At 35.6% G+C, this 14,769-nt stretch overlaps 3 protein-coding genes across 3 annotated transcripts; all 3 read right to left on the bottom strand.

Annotated features, from left to right (window-relative positions):
• Positions 1–2,436: 2,436 nt before the first annotated feature.
• On the bottom strand, positions 2,437–4,266 carry LOC135218224 (ctenidin-1-like). The gene is made up of 3 exons (XM_064254376.1): positions 4,199–4,266; positions 3,541–3,646; positions 2,437–2,845 (listed from the first exon to the last, which is right to left on the bottom strand). The coding sequence occupies exons 1-3, from the start codon at positions 4,264–4,266 to the stop codon at positions 2,486–2,488; spliced, it is 534 nt and encodes a 177-aa protein (XP_064110446.1). The 3' UTR covers positions 2,437–2,485.
• A 2,613-nt stretch (positions 4,267–6,879) lies between these two features.
• On the bottom strand, positions 6,880–10,306 carry LOC135218223 (acanthoscurrin-2-like). The gene is made up of 3 exons (XM_064254375.1): positions 10,293–10,306; positions 7,869–7,974; positions 6,880–7,312 (listed from the first exon to the last, which is right to left on the bottom strand). Exons 1-3 carry the CDS (start codon positions 10,304–10,306, stop codon positions 6,926–6,928), a joined length of 507 nt encoding a protein of 168 aa, XP_064110445.1. The 3' UTR covers positions 6,880–6,925.
• An 875-nt stretch (positions 10,307–11,181) lies between these two features.
• Positions 11,182–12,166, bottom strand: LOC135218359 (uncharacterized). Its single transcript, XM_064254598.1, has 2 exons — positions 12,074–12,166; positions 11,182–11,604 (listed from the first exon to the last, which is right to left on the bottom strand). The coding sequence occupies exons 1-2, from the start codon at positions 12,074–12,076 to the stop codon at positions 11,230–11,232; spliced, it is 378 nt and encodes a 125-aa protein (XP_064110668.1). The 5' UTR covers positions 12,077–12,166; the 3' UTR covers positions 11,182–11,229.
• Between the last annotated feature and the right edge of the window lie 2,603 nt (positions 12,167–14,769).

The raw sequence follows: 14,769 nt of genomic DNA, 5'->3' as shown, positions 1-14,769 counted from the left end.
GCTTAAGTGCTACCTCAGTATAAACTTTAAACTGATATCTTGTGTATGATCGAGAAGTAAGGAAAATCTGTCCTACGAATGTTGGGCCCTAAACTAAAGCAGAAATGAGAGGAAACTTTGAAGAATGTTTTGATTAGTTTTTGAAATTAAATAAACAAATTCCACGGAACATTATGTACACTATGTGAGCCACATATTCACCAATGAACTAGAACCATTGATTCAAGTCAATCGGCGAAAAAGCCATGGTTCCTTCCTCCCAAATATAATACAAGCAAGTAACGTCTGTCGACAAGACGACGACGACCTCTGGGTTTTAGGACTTTGAGGATGTTATATGCATTGGCTTCTTTGAAAAATATCAAACGGACTTCAGTGATTGCAAAAAGCACAGGAAACTTATAAGTGGGTGTGCTGATGTTCACAACAGAGCCCCTACCCAAAAATTGCAAGTGGAGATAACTGGAATGCCAATAGCAGCTTTGAATTCTTGCTACATGCCCTTCAGTACCAACCTGGCAAACCTACTCCTAACGGTTTCCTGAGCTACACTCACTCCTTTCCTTCGTAGTGAGAACTGAAAATGATACTTGACGTTTGTCTTATCTTAAGTAGAGAAATATTTCAATGGAGGACAGCAAAAAAGAAAAAAGAAAAAAAAACACCAAGATAGGCCAAAAGAGAATGATTCCAATGATTCTTAGTAACATATTTCTAGGTACGAGAATGAACATAAGATAGGTCTGAGGATTTTATGGCAGATTCTTATTGGCATTAACCAGATTATATTGGAATACCACATCTGTCCTTCCGTCGGCATAGAGTACCATATCAAGAATATATTGAAACTGGGTTGATTACCATCTTAATAATCCCTTCTTGTCTGTTAACTACATAATTTTAGATCATAATTGTTAATGGGTGAGCAATCCAAGACATTCTTCGTCGTTTGCTCCATAGCTACTTGTTATTCGAATACCCTAGACTCAAGGACTTAAGAGGCCATTTCTTCTTGAAGCGGCCGCTTAAGGCAAGTTATAGCTTCATCTTTAAGATTCTCGAAGAGGCCGTTACAAATGAAACAAATGGCGGTTTTGGCTGTCTTAAGGGTGATGATTTTCTTTTAGAATATAGCATTTATATTCAGTTCTTACTAATTTTATCTCATTTTATATATGATTCTGTAGATTTCATTGGTAAAAGCACTAAACAACCATGTATGAATTCAAGTGCATGTTGTTCTGAAATTTTTGTTATCAAGATTCTCTTTTCAACGTTTATTATTTACAGATAGACTGAATCTGTAGAGTGAAAGAAAATCTGATCGTATTTTTAGGTCAGTGCTCTCGTCATTATCCACTGAATGGATTTTTTTTAAGAGTAATATATAATCAATATAGACCATAAGTCTCTGACCGAAAAAAACATGGTTTACTTCTTCCTGTAATCACGGAGGGTAATATTTAAGAAACGAATTCCAATTTAGTTTGGATTTTACTTGTAAGATTAATTATTTTCTATTTAACTCCAGTTTTGAAAGGATGTACCCTGGCCTTTCTCCAAGATTAAAGAAGCACATGCCTAAATTCTTCTATCTGCATTTAGCTCTCGTCAATTTACACTCATTAGCCGTTTTCCTAACTCAAATAATTGTCATTTGCTATTGAACCTTCACCTAAATCATTATTTGACCAAAGCTCAACGAGAGAGATAAGTTGCTAATCAAAACTTCCAATTGTTCTACGCTTTCTTTAGTGTCTGATATTTCCTATCAAGCATGAAATGAATAATGAATACAAAAACAGAAAGATAACCGAACGAATTGCCTAGGGTTAAGATAACAGGAAATTTTACTTTAAAAGTACTTCCTTGTTCTGAAAAATAAAAAAAGTTTAGTACTTTTCTTCGTCTGGGAATATTAGGAAAATGTTAATAAGTATTAATATTCTCTAGTTATTTTTGCAAGTTGAAGTTTAGGAATGGAAACGAACAGGCCCACTCATATTCTTAATGAGATTTTATAGGAAAAAAATAAAAATAAAGTAAAAGCTACCATATATTTTCAATGCTTTGATTTCCGATATATTCGTTTTTTTTTTTTTTTTTTTTTTTTTTTTTTTTTTAATATTTAGATATCTTAAATATTAACAGGAGGAAATGACGTGATGTTGTATAAGTTAAGTCCTCTTAGACACTTTTGACAATGTTAATTCCTTTCGGTATATCTAAGTCATAAATGGTCTATAAGTTAACATAACTGAATAATTCTATCACTTAACAAGAAACCCAGAGAAGGCAAATTAACAATTTGGAGTAGCATTTTTTTTATACTTAAAAATATCCAAAAAATCATAACCCAATTCATAGCGAGGCCTTTAGAGCTTATGGATGTTCATAAAATATTTGTACTCGCGAAGGTAATCAGAACAAAATCCAATCTGGAATTCCGTTTTATTTAATGATTAATTTACAATAATATAATCTTTTATCCATATCTACGACCACCAGAGAATCCACCTCCGAAGGAACCACCATGGCCTCCTCCAAAACCACCTCCTTTACCACCTCCGAAACCGCCTCCAAATCCGCCTCCTTTACCGCCTCCAAATCCTCCTCCGTGACCACCACCGAAAGAACCTCCTCCAAAACCGCTGCTTCCATATGATCGGCCTCCGAATCCACCACCTCCAAAGCCGCCTCCATGACCGCCACCTCCGAATCCACCTCCTCCAAAACCGCCTCCTCCAAATCCGCCTCCTCCAAATCCACCTCCTCCAAATCCGCCTTTACCACCTGCGTGACACAGGGCCACGACTGTGGCTACGACGGTGATCAGCAGAAGTTTCTGGAAAAGAAGAAGATGGGAAACTGACTCCTTTTTCTTTTCGGTGGAAAAAAATACCGTGAATTTAATTCAAGGGAAGAAAAATCAATAAGTCATTAGGGGTGACTCGGGTGAACGCTCTCACACATAAATTTCAGTGTATGCGATATAAATATAAAGTGTTTCATTACATTATTTGAAATTTAAGCACTTCTGTTTCATTGGTTGACAGATTTTCTCACAACCTCGACATAAGGTATCGATGTCGAACGGGACTTGTGTTGAGGTTCAGCAAATAGCCTTAAAAATATAAGAATGACTTCAGAATGTCACAAGTCATGAAGAAAAATCACTCATCTGTTTTACCCAAATCTCTTGTATTACTAAGAAAATTCTTGGGATACATTTTGTGACTAAGCTTGAAATGTTTCTCAATATTAATAAAAACATGAAGCTCAGCAACTGTATGGAGTACACTTAAACTTATACATATATATATATATATATATATATATATATATATATATATATATATATATTATATATATATATATATATATATATTTATATATATATATTATATATCTCTATATATATATATATATCATATATATAAATATAATTATATATATATCATATAATATACATATATATATATATATATATTATATAGTATATATATATATGAAATAGGAACTATGAAGAGTATTGCTCACCATTATTTGGAACAGTGCCTGCTCGGTAGAAGGAAACACGGGAACTGTGCCATCAGCTCCCTCGTCTCTGCTTTTATACTCTTTTTCGTGGGGAGCCTTCCATGACCTTAACGCAAAGAGACCATGAAAGAGACGTTATATTCATTTTCGTTGTTATCTTTATCGATAAAAAATGGCTTCCTGACTGGTTATGTATTGTTATGCCAATCATTCCATGAAACTGAGATGAATTGCAAAAGAACAACTGCTTTTCTTATTATACAGGATTATCTGTATTTCTGTTATTAGTAATAGTTGTTTGTGAGATTTTCTATTTTCCTTTTCACTTCTGCGTTTATTGCCACGTTCTGTAGATGAATATTCGGTATTCTCTAGAGGCCAATAGGGTTGATAATGCCTTTGGAACTAACAACCTGTTCCTTAAATGCTTTCTGAGATGCTGGAACGCTAAACCCTCAAATTTGAAAATGCCTGGTGAGTTACACACAAGCTAATTAGAGGAATATTAACCAAAACTTTTCGAAACTACATAATGCTGTCACCTATGCGACCATTCAAAGGAACTCTGCTGTATACACTTATTACATTGCAGGGGATGGCTTTTGAAAGTCACGAGATGCAAACAAAAGATCAATATCTCAATCGGCTCAAGGTCAACATAAAAGATGACCTCAGGTCGGGAGGTGAAGTTACGAGCTGCTGTGGAGCAAGAGCCTGTGCCAGCATGGGAGTGCTAATCTGAAACGAACGAACGCACGCCACGCAAGAAAAAAAAAAGAATCTGCTAACGATAATCAGGGTGATATTATTGATTATAAGGGTTTTTGTTGATGAATATTTTAATTTCTTATAGATAGGAGAGACCTCCTGCTTAAGTGCTAGCTTAGTATAAACTTTAAAGTGATATCTTGTGGATGATCGAGATGTAAGGAAGATCTGTCCCACAAATCGTGGCCCCTAAACTAAAGAAGAAATGAGAGGGAACTTTGGAGAAGTTTTGATTCTTTTTAGGAATTAAGTAAACAACTTCCACCGAACATTATGTACGCTATGAGAGCCACATATTCACCAATGAACTAGAACCAGACTCAAATCAATCGGCGAAAAGACAGTGGTTCCTTCCTCCCAAATAATACAAGCAAGTAACCTTTGTTGACAAGACGATGACCTTTGGGTCTTAGGACTCTAAGGGTGTTGTATGCATTGACTTCTTTGAAAAAGATCAAACGGACTTCAGTGATTGCAAAAAGCACAGGAAACTTATAAGTGGGTGTGCTGATGTTTACAACAGAGCCCTTGCCCAAACATTGCAAGTGAAGATAACTGAAATGCCAATGGCATATTTGAATTCTTGTTTATGCCCCTGAGTACCAACCTGGCAAACCTACTCCTACCGGTTACCTAAGCTACACTCACTCCTTCGTAGGAACGGGAAATGATCCTTGACGTTTGTCTTATCTTGATCAGAGAAATATTTCAATGGCGGACAGCGGAAAAAAACCAATATGCTAGATATGCCAAACAGAGAATGATTCCAGTGATTCTTAGTAACATATTTCCAGGTACATGAAAACAAATTACGTGCGACTGGAAAATTTCATGGAAGTTTCTTATTTGCAGTTACCAGAAAATGTTGGAGTACCAATCTGTCCTTCCATTGGCATAGAGTACCATATCAAGGATATGTTTAAAGTGGGTTGATTACCATCATAATCAGACCTATTGTCTGTTGTCTACATAATTTTAGATCATAATTGTTAATGACGGAGCACTGTAAGCTATTCTTCGTTGTTAGATGGGTCCTCTCGATGATCGCTACTTGCTATTGAGTGCCCTAGAATCAGGGACTCAATAGGTCATTTCCTCTTCAAGTGGCTGGTTAAAGCAAGTTATAGCTTCCTCTTTAAGGTTGTCGAAGAGGACTTTGCATATGAAACAAGTGGTGTTTTTGGTGTCTTGAGTTTGATATTTTCTTTTGGATTATATAATTTATATTCAGTTATTACCAAGTTTATTTCTTTTTATGCACGATTCTGTAGATTTACCTGGTAAAAAAACGAAATGACAATGTATGAATTAAGTGAATATTTTTCTGATTTTTTTTTCTTTTTTTTTACCAAGATTTCCTTTTGTTCATTTCTTCGTATTTTGCTTGTAGTTGGAAACCAATGCATGGAATGAAAGAAAATCTGATCTCTCTCTCTCTCTCTCTTAGATCAGAGCTGTCACTATTTCTAAAAAAGATAAACAGCTAAGTATCATAGCCCATATGCCTCTGGCTAAAAAAAAAAAACTGGTTTACTTCTTCCTTTAATCATAGAAGGTAATATTTAAAGAAACGAATTCCAATTTAGTTGTGATTTCACTTTTAAGAAGATTCGTTATTTTCTATTTTAGTCCACACCTTACCTCTGTACATGAATGCAGTACTTGAAAACTTATGTAAATGGTCGGATGTACCCTGGCCTTTCTCCAAGATTGAAGAAGCACATACCTAAGTTTTTCTGTCTTCATTCGTCTCTCGTCAATTTACGTTCATTAGTTGTATTCCTATCTAGGATAATTGTCATTTGCAATATATTGAACCTTCACCTAAATCATTATTTGACCAAAGCTCAACGAGAGAGATAAATTGCTAATCAAAACTTCCAGTTATTCTACCCTTTCTTTACTATCTATTATTTCCTATGAAATCAAGCATGATTTGAATAATGAATACAAAAACAGAAAGATAACCTAAAGAATTGCCAAGGGTTAAGATAGCAAGAACTTATACTTTGAAAGTACTTCCTTCTTCTGAAAAATGAAAATGTTCAGTACTTTTCTTCGTCTGGTAAACTTAGGAAAATATTAATAAGTATTAATATTCTCGAGTTATTTTTGCAAGTTGAAGTTTAAGGATGAAAACGAAAAGGTCCACTCATATTCTTAAGGAGATTGAATAAGAAAAAAAAAAAGAACAAAGTAAAAGCTCCCATATATTTTCAGTGTTTTGATAACCGATATATTCGATTTTTTTTCAATATTTAGATATCTTAAATATTAACAAGAGGAAATGACGAGATGTTGTATAAGTTAAGTCCTCTTAGGCACTTTTGACGATGCTAATTCCTTTCGGTATATCTAAGTCGTAAATGGGCTATAAGCTAACATAACTGAATATTTCTATCACTTAACAAGAAACCTACCGAAAGCAAATTAACAATTTGGAATAGTATTTTTTTTATACTTAAAAATATAAAAAAAAAAACATAACCCAATTCATATCGAGGCCTTTATAGCCTCTGGATGTTCATAAAATATTTGTACTCGCGAAGGTAATCAGAACAAGATCCAATCTAGAATTCCGTTTTATTTAATGATTAATTTACAATAATGAAATCTTTTATCCATATCTACGACCACCAGAGAATCCACCTCCGAAGGAACCACCATGGCCTCCTCCAAAACCGCCTCCTTTACCACCTCCGAAACCGCCTCCAAATCCGCCTCCTTTACCGCCTCCAAACCCGCCTCCAAATCCTCCTCCGTGACCACCACCGAAAGAGCCTCCTCCAAAACCGCCGCTTCCATATGATCGGCCTCCGAATCCACCACCTCCAAAGCCGCCTCCATGACCGCCACCTCCGAATCCACCTCCTCCAAAGCCGCCTCCTCCAAATCCGCCTCCTCCAAATCCACCTCCTCCAAATCCACCTCCTCCAAATCCGCCTTTACCACCTGCGTGACACAGGGCCACGACTGTGGTTACGACGGTGATCAGCAGAAGTTTCTGGAAAAAAATATAGTGAATTTAATTCAAGGGAAGAAAAATCGATAAGTCATTAGGGGTGACTCGGGTAAAAGCTCTCATACATAAATTTCAGTGTATGCGATATAAATATAAAGTGTTTCATTACATTATTTGAAATTTCAGCACTTCTGTTCCATTGGCTGTCAAATTTTCTCACAACCTCGACATAAGGTACTGATGTCGAACGGGACTTGTGATGAGGTTCAGCAAATAGCCTTAAGAATATAAGAATGACTTCAGAATGTCACAAGTCATGAAGAAAAACAACTCATCTGTTTTACCCAAATCTCTTGTATTACTAAGAAAATTCTTGGGGTAAACAAATGACATTTCAGTATTTTCGTTAGTATCTACGAATTTTGTGACTAAGCATGAAATGTTTCACGATATTAATAAAAACATGAAGCTCAGCAACTGTATGGAGTACATTTATATGTATATATAATATATATATATATCTATATATATATAGATATATATATATATATATCTATATATATATAATATGATATGAACTATGAAGAGTATTGCTCACCATTACTTGGAACGGTGCCTGATCGGTAGAAGGAAACACGGGAACTGTGCCATCAGCTCCCTCGTCTCTGCTTTTATAGTCTTTTTCGTGGGGAGCCTTCCATGACCTTAACGCAGCGAGGCCATGAAAGAGACGTTATATTCATTTACATTGTTATCTTTATCGATAGAAAAAAAGGTTTCTTTACATGTGATTTTATTTATGCCAGTCATTCAGTAGAACTGAGACGATTTGCAAAAAAACAAGTTCTTTTCTTATTATACAGGATTATCCGCATTTCTGTTATTAGTGCTAGTTATTTGTGAGATTTTCTATTTTCTTTTTCACTTCTGCGTTTATTGCCACGTTCTGTAGATGAATATTCGGCATTTCTCTAGTGGCCAATAGGGTTGATAATGCCTTTGGAACTAACGACCTGTTCCTTAAATGCTTTCTGAGATGCTGGAACGCTAAACCCTCAAAAATGAAAATGTCTGGTGAGTTACACACAAGCTAATTAGAGGAATATTAACCAAAACTTTTCGACACTACATAATGCTGTCACATATGTGACCATTCAAAGGAACTCTGCTGTATACCTTTATTACATTGCAAGGGATGGCTTTTGAAAGTCACGAGATGCAAACAAAAGATCAATATCTCAATCGGCTCAAGGTCAACATAAAAGATGACCTCAGGTCGGGAGGTGAAGTTACGAGCTGCTGTGGAGCAATAGCCCGTGCCAGCATAGGAGTGGCTTAATCTGAAACGAACGAACGCACGCCACGCAAGAAGAAAAAAAAAGAATTTACTAACGGTAATCAGGGTGATACTATTACTTATAAGGGTTTTCGTTGATGAATATTTTAATTCCTTATAGATAGGAGAGACCTCCTGCTTAAGTGCTAGCTTAGTATAAACTTTAAAGTGATATCTTGTGGATGATCGAGATGTAAGGAAGATCTGTCCCACAAATGGTGGCCTGTAAATTGAAGAAGAAATGAGAGGGAACTTTGGAGAAGTTTTGATTCTTTTTAGGAATTATGTAAACAACTTCCACCGAACATTATGTACGCTATGGGAGCCACATATTCACCAATGAACTAGAACCAAAGACTCAAATCAATCGGCGAAAACACAGTGGTTCCTTCCTCCCAAATAATACAAGCAAGTAACCTTTGTTGACAAGACGATGACCTTTGGGTCTTAGGAATCTGAGGGTGTTGTATGCATTGACTTCTTTGAAAAAGATCAAACGGATTTCAGTGATTGCAAAAAGCAAAGGAAACTTATAAGTGGGTGTTCTGATGTTTACAACAGAGCCCCTGCCCAAACATTTCAAGTGGAAATAACCGAAATGTCAACAGCAGCTTTGAATTCTTGCTTCCTGCCCCTCAGTACCAAACTGGCTAACTAACTCCTACCGGTTTCCTGAGCTACACTCACTCCTTCGTAGGAACTGAAAATGATACTTGATGGCATTCTTATCCTGAGTAGAGAAATATTTCGATAGCGGACAGCGGAAAAAAAGCAATATGCTAGATATGCCAAACAGAGAATGATTCCAGTGATTCTTAGTAACATATTTCCAGGTACGTACGACTGGAAAACTTCATGGAAGTTTCTTATTTGCAGTTACTAGAAAATGCTAGAATACCACATCTGTCCTTCCGTTGTCATTGAGTACCATATCAAGAATATGTTGAAAGTGGGTTGATTACCATCGTAATCAGGCCTGTTGTCTGTTGTCTACATAATTTTAGATCATAATTGTTAATGGCTGAGCACTTTAAGCTATTCTTCGTTGTTAGATGGGTCCTCTCGATTATCGCTACTTGCTATTGAGTGCCTTAGAGTCAGGGACTCAATAGGTAATTTCCTCTTCAAGTGGCTGGTTAAAGCAAGTTATAGCTTCCTCTTTAAGGTTCTCGAAGAGGACTTTGCATATGAAACAAGTGGTGTTTTTGGGTGTCTTGAGGTTGATAATTTTCTTTTGGATTATATAGCTTATAGTCAGTTATTACCAAGTTTATTTCATTTCATGCACGATTCTGTAGATTTAACTGGTAAAAGTACTAAATGATAATGTAAGAATTAAGTGAATAATTTTCTGGTTTGTTTTTTTCTATTTTTAACCAAGATTTCCCTTTCTTCATTTCTTCGTGTATTGCTTGTAGTTGGGAACCTATGCATGGAATGAAAGAAAATCTAATCTCTCTATCCTAGGTCAAAGCTGTCATTATTCAGTGAATGGAATTTTTTTGTAAAAAAAAGATTAACAGTTAAGTAACATAGGTCTCTAACTGAAAGAAAACTGGTTTACTTCTTCCTTTAATCATAGAAGGTAATATTTAAGAAACGAATCCCAATTTAGTTGCGATTTCACTTTTATGAAGATTCGTTATTTTCTATTTTAGTCCATTTTTTAAAGGATCCACACCTTACCTCTGTACATGCATCCAGTCCTAAATAACTTATGTAAATGGTCGAATGTACCCTAACCGTTCTCCAAGATTAAAGAAGCACATACCTAAATTCCTCTGTCTTCAATTATCTAGGAGAATTGTCATTTGTTATTCAACCTTCACCTAAATCACTATTTGGCCAAAACTAAGCGAAAAAGTCAAGTTGCTAATCAAATCTTCCTTTTGTTCTATCCTTTCTTTAGTGTGTAATATTTCTTATCAAGCATGAAATGAATAATGAATATAAAGACAGAAAAATAACCTAAAGAACTGCTTATGGTTAAGATATCAGGGCGTTATATTTTAAAAGTACTTCCTTGTTCTGAAAAATAAAAAAATTCTGTACTTTTCTTCGTCTGGTAAACTTAGGAAAATGATAGTACGTATCAATTTTCTCAAGTTATTTTCGCATACGGAAGTTTGAGTATGAAAACGAATAAGCCCCCTCATATTCTTAAGGAGATTTTATGAATAAATAAATAAATAAATAATAGCTAAGGAGAAACTCCCATATATTTTCTGAATGTTTTGATATACTATATATTAGTTTTTCAATATTTAGATATCCGAAATATTAACAAGTTGAAATAACGTGAGGTTGTATAAGTTAAGTCCTCTTAGGCACTTTTGACAATGTTAATTCCTTTCGTCAATATGTAAGTCATAAATGGTCTATAAATTAACATAACTGGATATTTCTATCACTTAACAAGAAACCCAGGAAAGGCAAATTAAAGATTTGGAGTTGTATTTTTTTTATACTGAAAAATACCTAAGAAAATCATAACCCAATTCACAGAGAGACATTTATAGCCTCTGGATGTTCATAAAATATTTGTACTCACGAAGGTAATCAGAACAAAATCAGATCTGGAATTCCGTTTTATTTAATTATTAATTTACAATAATGAAATCTATTATCCATATCTACGACCACCAGAGAATCCACCTCCGAAGGAACCACCATGGCCTCCTCCAAATCCTCCACCGTGACCACCACCGAAAGAGCCTCCTCCAAAACCGCCTCCTTTACCACCTCCAAACCCGCCTCCAAATCCTCCTCCATGACCACCACCGAAAGAGCCTCCTCCAAAACCGCCGCTTCCATACGATCGGCCGCCGAATCCACCACCTCCAAAGCCGCCTCCATGACCGCCACCTCCGAATCCGCCTCCTCCAAAGCCGCCTCCTCCAAATCCGCCTCCTCCAAATCCACCTCCTCCAAATCCGCCTTTACCACCTGCGTGACACAGGGCCACGACTGTGGCTACGACGGTGATCAGCAGAAGTTTCTGGAAAAGAGGAAGAAGGGAGACTGACTCCTTTTTCTTTTTGGTGGAAAAAATATCTTGAATTTAATTCAGTGGAAGCAAAATTTCAGTGTATGCGATATAAATATAAGGTGCTTCATTACGTTATTTCAAATTTCAGTAATTCTCTTATTAAGAATGTTGGAATTTCATTTCTTTGTAAATTTTCTCATAACCTCGACATAAGATACTGATGTCGAATGCAGTCTGTGATGAGGTTCAGTAAATAGCCTTAAATAAATATAAAATATGAATGACTCAAAATCTCTCAAATCATAAAGAAAAAGAGATAAACAAATGACTTTTCAATATTCTCGTCAGTATCAACGAATATCGAGAGTGAGCTCGAAATTCTTCGTGATATTTATTTTAACATGAAGCTCAGCAACTGTATGGATTACAATTAAACTTATATATATGGCAAATAGGAACTATGAAGAGTGTTGTTCACCATTATTTGGAACAGTGCCTGCTCGGTAGAAGGAAACACGGGAACTGTGCCATCAGCTCCCTCGTCTCTGCTTTTATACTCTTTTTCGTGGGGAGCCTTCCATGACCTTAACGCAACGAGACCATGAAAAAAAGGTTATAGTCATTTACATTGTTATCTTTATCAGAAAAAAAAAGTTTCTCTACAGGTGATTTTTTTTATGACAGTCATTCAGTAGAACTGAGACGATTCACTCATAAAAAAAATTATTTTCTCATTATACAGGATTATCTTATATTTCTGTTATTAGTGATAGTTATTTGTGAGATTTCCTATTATCCTTTTCACTTCGTATATGAATATTCGGTATTTCGCTAGCTGCTAATAGGGTTAATAATGTCCGTGCAACTAACAACATTACCCTTAAAGGCTTTCTGAGATGATGCAATGCTAAGTCCTCAATAATGAAAACGTATGGTGAGATATACCCGAGCAAAATAGTGGAAGTTTAACCAACCCTTTTCGAGACTGCATAATGCTGTCACATATATGACTATTCAAACAACTCTTCTTATACTCTTGTTACATTGCAGGGGATGGCTTTTGCAAGTCACAAGATGCAAACAAGAAATCAATATCTCAATCGGCTCAAGGTCAACATAAAAGATGACCTCAGGTCGCTAGGTGAAGTTACAGGCCGCGATGGAGCAAGAGCCCGTGCCAGCATGGTAGTGTTAGGATTTTCGTTGATGAATATTTTAATTTTCTTATAGATAGGTGAGACCTCCTATCCCATGAATGTTGGCCCGTAAGTAAAGCAGAAATGAAAGGAAACTTTGAAGAAAGTTTTGATTCGTTTCAGGAATTTACTACACAACTTCCACCGAACATTATTTACGGTATGTGAGCCACATATTCACCAATGAACTAGAACGAAAGATTCAAACCGCGAAAACACCATGGTTCCTCCCTCCCAAATAATGCAAGCAAGTAACGTTTGTCGTCAAGACGATGGTCTCTGGGTTTTAGGACTTTGAGGGTGTTATATGCATTGACTTCTATGAAAAAGATCAAACGGATTACAATGACTGCAAAAAGCACAGGAAACTTACAAGTGGGTGTGTTAAAGTTCAAAACAGAGCCCCTGTCCAAACATTGCAAATGAAGATAACTGAAATGCCAATGGCATATTTGAATTCTTGTTTCATGCCCCTGAGTACCAACCTTGCAAACCTACTCCTACCGGGTTCCTGAGCTACACTCACTCCTTCGTAGGAACTGAAAATGATCCTTGACGTTTGTCTTATCTTGAGCAGAGAAATATTTCAATGGCGGAGACCGAAAAAAAAAACCAATATGCTAGATATGCCAAACAGAGAATGATTCCAGTGATTCTTAGTAACATATTTCCAGATACATGAATGCAAATTGCGTAGGACTGGAAAATTTCATGAAAGTTTCTTATTTGCAGTTACCAGAAAATATTAGAATACCAAATCTGTCCTTCCATTGGCATAGAGTACTATATCAAGAATATGTTGAAAGTGGGTTGATTACCATCATAATCAGCCCTATTGTCTGTTGTCTACATAATTTTAGATCATAATTGTTAATGGCTGAGCACTTTAAGCTATTATCGCCACTTGCTTTTGAGTGTCCTAGACTCAGGGACTCAATAGGTCATTTCATCTTTGAGTGGCTGGTTAAAGCAAGTTATAGCTTCCTCTTTAAGGTTCTCGAAGAGGACTTTGCATATGAAACAAGTGGTGTTTTTGGGTGTCTTGAGGTTGATATTTTCTTTTGTATTATATAATTTATATTCAGTTATTACCAAGTTTATTTCATTTTATGCACGATTTTGTAGCTTTAACTGGTAAAAGCACGAAATGACAATGTATGAATTAAGTGAATATTTTTCTGATTTTTTCCTCTTTTTTTACTAAGACTTCCTTTTGTTCATTTCTTCGTGTATTGCTTGTAGTTGGGAACCTATGCATGGAATGAAAGAAAATCTGATCTCTCTCTCTCTTAGATAAGAGCTGTCACTATTTCTAAAAAAGATTAACAGCTAAGTATCATAGCCCATATGCCTCTGACTGAAAAAAAAACTAGCTTATTTCGTCCTTTAATCATAGAAGGTAATATTTAAAGAAACGAATTCCAATCTAGTTATGATTTCACTTTTAAGAAGATTCGTTATTTTCTGTTTTAGTTCATTTTTGAAAGGATCCACACCTTACCTCTGTACATGAATGCAGTACTTGAAAACTTATGTAAATGGTCGGATGTACGCTGACCTTTCTCCAAGATTAAAGAAGCACATACCTAAGTTCCTCTGTCTTCATTTATCTCTCGTCAATTTGCATTCATTAGTTGTTTTCCTATCTAGGATAATTGTCATTTGCAATATATTGAACCTTCACCTAAATCATTATTTGACCAAAGCTCAACGAGAGTGATAAGTTGCTAATCAAAACATCCAATTATTCTACCCTTAATTTACTATCTATTATTTCCTATGAAATCAAGCATGAAATGAATAATGAATACAAAAACAGAAAGATAACCTAAAGAATTGCCAAGGGTTAAGATTGCAGGAACTTATACTTTGAAAGTACAGTATTTTTCTTCGTCTGGTAAACTCAGGAAAATATTAATAAGTATTAATATTCTCGAGTTATTTTTGCAAGTTGAAGTTTAAGAATGGAAACGATCAG

Source organism: Macrobrachium nipponense, chromosome 9, assembly GCF_015104395.2.
Source record: "Macrobrachium nipponense isolate FS-2020 chromosome 9, ASM1510439v2, whole genome shotgun sequence".
NCBI classification, from domain to species: Eukaryota; Metazoa; Arthropoda; class Malacostraca; order Decapoda; family Palaemonidae; genus Macrobrachium; species Macrobrachium nipponense.
This window is presented reverse-complemented; position numbering and strand designations above follow the sequence as displayed.

Coding starts and splice junctions, on each gene's coding strand:
- LOC135218223 (XM_064254375.1), bottom strand. Junction 7,313..7,868: donor AGGCACCGTTCCAAGTAATG/GTGAGCAATACT, acceptor ATTTTTTTCCAG/AAACTTCTGCTGATCACCGT.
- LOC135218224 (XM_064254376.1), bottom strand. CDS start 4,266: ATGCTGGCACAGGCTCTTGCTCCACAGCAGCTCGTAACTTCACCTCCC. Junction 3,647..4,198: donor GACCTGAGGTCATCTTTTAT/GTTGACCTTGAG, acceptor CTTTGCGTTAAG/GTCATGGAAGGCTCCCCACG. Junction 2,846..3,540: donor AGGCACTGTTCCAAATAATG/GTGAGCAATACT, acceptor CTTCTTTTCCAG/AAACTTCTGCTGATCACCGT.